This window comes from Melampsora larici-populina, assembly GCF_000204055.1.
Source record: "Melampsora larici-populina 98AG31 unplaced genomic scaffold MELLAscaffold_1, whole genome shotgun sequence".
NCBI classification, from domain to species: Eukaryota; Fungi; Basidiomycota; class Pucciniomycetes; order Pucciniales; family Melampsoraceae; genus Melampsora; species Melampsora laricis-populina.
In genome coordinates this window covers 2,474,267-2,477,596 of record NW_006768765.1, presented here as the reverse complement: position 1 = coordinate 2,477,596, position 3,330 = coordinate 2,474,267, and the positions used below count along the sequence as shown (strand labels likewise).

Below are 3,330 nucleotides of genomic sequence, written 5' to 3'. Positions count from 1 at the left end.
TGCTACAATTTGATATTGAATACAATCTCAGCAAACCCGGAAACTGATGCGATGCATGGGTGAGGCATCAGATGTCCCAATAGAACCGCCGAGCCAAACTGAGTTGCTTGATAAATGTGACGAGCTTGCCGGTGTCGTTGGCAGCGGTGTGCCCGGTGGTGAGTAATCTAGTTTTTAAGCGTGTCAATATTGTCATATTTTGCCTTATCATCACGCGCGCTTACAAATGCTGATGTTTCTCTTTTTATGACCTCGCCACACGCACAGCTGGCGGCTACGATGCAATTTGGGTACTCGTCTATTCGCCTGAAACAGCTTCCCTGATTGGTGCTGCAAATGTGGTGAAACTATGGAACGATTGGTCGAATGTCTCGGTTCGAGCTCTCTCAAAAGATGCATGCGTAGCGGGTGGTACCTTGATCCGACCCACGGGTATCAGACTTGAGACCATGAAGGAGGTGAAGGGGCTTGAGGATGTATTGAGTGGTAAAAGACGCATGAGTACTGTGGCGATCCCAAATTGATTGTCCGTACCATAATCACATAAAAAATCAGAGATGCATATCATATCCTATAGAGCTCAACATACAAGCGAACTGGCGATAATGTGGGTAGTATACGTAGGTAGCCTTACGTTTTGTGGGCAGATCCAATATTACAAGTATAATTCCGATCTCAATGGAGCACATAAGTATAAATATGGCTGCATTTGCTTTCACATGTGTACATATCATGCTCATGCCACTCGCAGCCTGGCTACCACACGCAAAAGATATCTGAACAATTTATCATAAACCTGGGCTCACTGAATCACATACGGGCAGTTCAGACTGCTTCCCATGTCTCATGTAGAAATGAGACTCGAAACTCAGCCAAGTCTGATCATATCATACAGAATTGGTAGCCATCGATATCACATCTCCTCCGGGCGCAATCGATTTTGTGATTGAACAATGTGCCCCTTCAGAAGAAAAAAAGAAAATTCATCTTTGACAGCAAACCATGACCATGGACCTGCTACCTGATAACTGAATTTGGTAACAAACTGTGATACGGTGAAAATATAAATCGCTTGAATCATTGCTCTATCTTTCCTTCTGTCAAAACGCCAAAGATACTCTGGAATCACTGGTAACATATGATAGCAATGAACTTCTCGAAGAGCAATCTCAATGTTTGCTATTCATGTCGACCAACTCTGCTATAGATGTACCATCGACTCATCTTCAACGTCGCCACATCGCTCATGGCCAAACGCACTCTGCTCCACGCGTCGTGCCTCGTGGTCAAGTCTCCTGGCATCTCGCAATAACAAGCAAGTCGTGCGCATGTCCAGAAGTGGTCAAGATGATGACACCGCATTGGCCTTTTAATAAAGTGTCAACAGTTTTCCAGGAAGGCCGGATGTCTCACTTTCCAGGGGTGAGAATGATACCAGTCTTTTGACTAATATTTGCGGGGTCCTTTAAATAGTTTGGGTCCTGTTGAGGGTAATGTCCACGATCCCAGCAGATAATGTGATCCCATCTCAATTAGCTCAGTCCAAAACTTCACATCAAGGAACCTTACACACCTTTCATCGTATTTTGCCGGGATGCGCCCAGCACAAATCCAAGAATGCTATAGATGATTAATTCAACTTCATTTTGAATTTCTTAAGCTGATGGTGTTGGTAATGCTCTTTTGACTCTCCGTATTTTCAGGCTGTGGTCACTATAAAAAGCGCCCTGCCGTGACATATTTTCTTCCCAAAACCACATCATCCCAAACCCGAAAACAAAGCCATTTACCACCTTCTTGAAAGATCCCTCCAATTTCTTTTCTTGCATTTGTTGAAAAGTCTCCCAAGACGCCGAACATAAATCGTACGCTTACAAAGCAAATGGTTATTTGATTATAGTCCTATTTACTTACTAGCTCTATTTCTATTTCCTCACAGATACCATATCATTTCCTTGGTCAATCCTCCAAACCTCTCAAAAATAATGTCTCCGTCATCGTCCACGAATGAAAAGGTTTCAATTAGGACGTTTGGACTCTCGTCGCCTTTTGCATATCCAGTGAATTTCTTCGGTCGCTTTTCTCTTCTTATTCATATCCTCAACGTTTGATGATCGTTTGATTGACAGGCTGAATCTGGATCATCAATTGGCCGAAAGGTATCCGCACAAAAGGTAAGCCTCTAGACTGTGCGAATGATTCATTTTCAAGATACTCACCTTGCGTGATCCGATCTTGTCTTAGAAGAATCATGATGGAAGATACCTCGATGGATCATGTGCACCAGTCTCCAAATTGGCCCAAGACTCAAACAGTCTCCAATCGCCATTCTCTTCTCCTGTAAGCTGTTTTTATAAATATGTATTGTTTAATCTAGCTTGAGTAACCCCTTGTACATTGTTACAATTCTCATTAGGTATCGAAAAGAGCACGCGGATCCTCTCGACACTTGGTATGTTGTTGTCCTGATAAGTGTTCTAGAGTCTGATCACTGATACCTTGATTAAACTTGACCTGGATGGTGAAATAGGCGGAGCTCTCACCTGAGCGTACTACAGTATACTCAACTCCGGTCCGCTACCACCTGCCTACTCGTATGCGGGTGATTCCAAAGCCAGAGATATCATGCTTTGAGTCTGATGACGAGGATAATGATAATCACTTGAGTGTCAAGAAGGTGAGAAAATGTCTCTTTGGATCGAAATCTCTCAGAAAACCATTATCGTATCCTTACTTGTTATTTTTTTACATAAACATAGGCACTGAAAATGGCAAGTGACGCGCTGGCGTGGTGCACAAGGAGACAAGCCAATTCCTTGGTCACACCCAAGGTACATCGATCTATTTTTCTTTAGGCTTGCTTCCGTTTCTGACAAACCTGTCTATCAATTTAGTCATTTCAACATGACAACAACAAGATGCGGGAGCATCAGGGGGCTGGAGACACAGATCCAAAGGTGAGTTGCTTCCAGAACTGCTTTATCTCAAGCTTCATCCGATCTTTAATGGTTTCATTGCAATATCGTACATACAGATCCGGAAGCATTCTGCTGATGGAAAATGGAGAATGGGCAGTGACCCAAGAACTCTAGCACACAAAGTTCAATGGTCTGGCAGTACCCTGAACTCTGTCACGGAAGCCTGCACAGCCCCGGTCCCGATGTGCAGGGAAACAACAGGACCAAACGCTTCCAAGAGATTGGCACCAGCCATGCACTCAGACTTGGCAGGCACGGAGGTGAAGATGGGAGAATCAACCTCACAATGGATTGGCTGGTACGGATCCAATCCATTGAAATCACAGATGTCTCACGGTCCATCAAATGAGGC

The 3,330-nt window shown here is 44.0% G+C and overlaps 2 protein-coding genes across 2 annotated transcripts in view; both read left to right on the top strand.

Annotated features, from left to right (window-relative positions):
• Nucleotides 1–524, top strand: part of MELLADRAFT_87033 (uncharacterized protein) — a gene marked incomplete at both ends in the record, with an annotated part of 2,290 nt that extends 1,766 nt beyond the window's left edge. Inside the window, 2 exons of the mRNA XM_007403911.1 lie at nt 32–158; nt 268–524. Coding sequence (XP_007403973.1) covers nt 32–158; nt 268–524 — 384 coding nt within the window. The remainder of the gene's footprint in view (nt 1–31; nt 159–267) is intronic.
• A 1,461-nt stretch (nt 525–1,985) lies between these two features.
• Nucleotides 1,986–3,330, top strand: part of MELLADRAFT_101296 (uncharacterized protein) — a gene marked incomplete at both ends in the record, with an annotated part of 1,961 nt that continues 616 nt past the window's right edge. Inside the window, 8 exons of the mRNA XM_007403912.1 lie at nt 1,986–2,060; nt 2,130–2,174; nt 2,245–2,340; nt 2,417–2,452; nt 2,531–2,677; nt 2,760–2,831; nt 2,895–2,957; nt 3,035–3,314. Coding sequence (XP_007403974.1) covers nt 1,986–2,060; nt 2,130–2,174; nt 2,245–2,340; nt 2,417–2,452; nt 2,531–2,677; nt 2,760–2,831; nt 2,895–2,957; nt 3,035–3,314 — 814 coding nt within the window. The remainder of the gene's footprint in view (nt 2,061–2,129; nt 2,175–2,244; nt 2,341–2,416; nt 2,453–2,530; nt 2,678–2,759; nt 2,832–2,894; nt 2,958–3,034; nt 3,315–3,330) is intronic.